This window comes from Geospiza fortis, unplaced genomic scaffold (genome assembly GCF_000277835.1).
Source record: "Geospiza fortis unplaced genomic scaffold, GeoFor_1.0 scaffold373, whole genome shotgun sequence".
NCBI classification, from domain to species: Eukaryota; Metazoa; Chordata; class Aves; order Passeriformes; family Thraupidae; genus Geospiza; species Geospiza fortis.
In genome coordinates this window covers 30,764-31,490 of record NW_005054518.1, presented here as the reverse complement: position 1 = coordinate 31,490, position 727 = coordinate 30,764, and the positions used below count along the sequence as shown (strand labels likewise).

Here is a 727-nt window from a genome sequence, read left to right as displayed (position 1 = left end):
CAGGCAAGAGCTGCTCTTGAAGCAGCAGGAGGAGAAGGAGAAGAGGCTTCCCACTCACCTGATTCCTGAGGAGGAGAAGGAGGTAAGAGAAGTGGATGAGAGAGCAGAGACTTGGGCTGCCTTTTATAGCAGTCCTGCCCTGCCTCAGGCCCAGAGGCACCTTAGTGGAAGCCATAATTTTCTGACCAGCTCATGTCAAATGTGCACCATCCCAGTTAATGGTAGGGGCTGTGTCCTGGTTTCCTACAATGTCTCATTTTCATTTCCTGGCACATGCCACGTGCTTTCCTATATGAATTCTTCTGTAAGTGCTGAGATGAGAGGCCCAAGAATTTCCGGGATCATAAAAACAGGCAGAATGCCCAAGTCCTGGGCTGGTGGCATCCCATGCAGGCACGTGTAGTGTAAAGCTGTGGAATTTCTATGGGTTTGTTCATACAAAGATATAGCAAAGCTGTAGCGGCAAAGTAGAGTTCTTCTGTATTGGCATCCAAGCCAACCTTGAAGGACTAAAGATATAGCAAAGCTGTAGCGGCAAGGTAGAGTTCTGTATTGGCATCCATGCCAACCTTGAAGGACTGCAGCCTATAGGTAGAGCTCATCCTGGAACAGAGGAAAATGTGAGGAGACAGAAGAGAACATGCACTGACCAAAACTCCTCCATTCCACAGCTCACAGTGCCATGGAGGGCTGGAGGAAATAGAAGATTCATTAATGAAAGATTGAA

The 727-nt window shown here is 47.9% G+C and overlaps 1 protein-coding gene across 1 annotated transcript in view; it reads right to left on the bottom strand.

Annotated features, from left to right (window-relative positions):
• Positions 1 to 175, bottom strand: part of LOC102039446 (feather keratin Cos1-2-like) — a 705-nt gene extending 530 nt beyond the window's left edge. Inside the window, 1 exon segment of the mRNA XM_031063613.1 lies at positions 59 to 175. Coding sequence (XP_030919473.1) covers positions 59 to 175 — 117 coding nt within the window.
• Between the last annotated feature and the right edge of the window lie 552 nt (positions 176 to 727).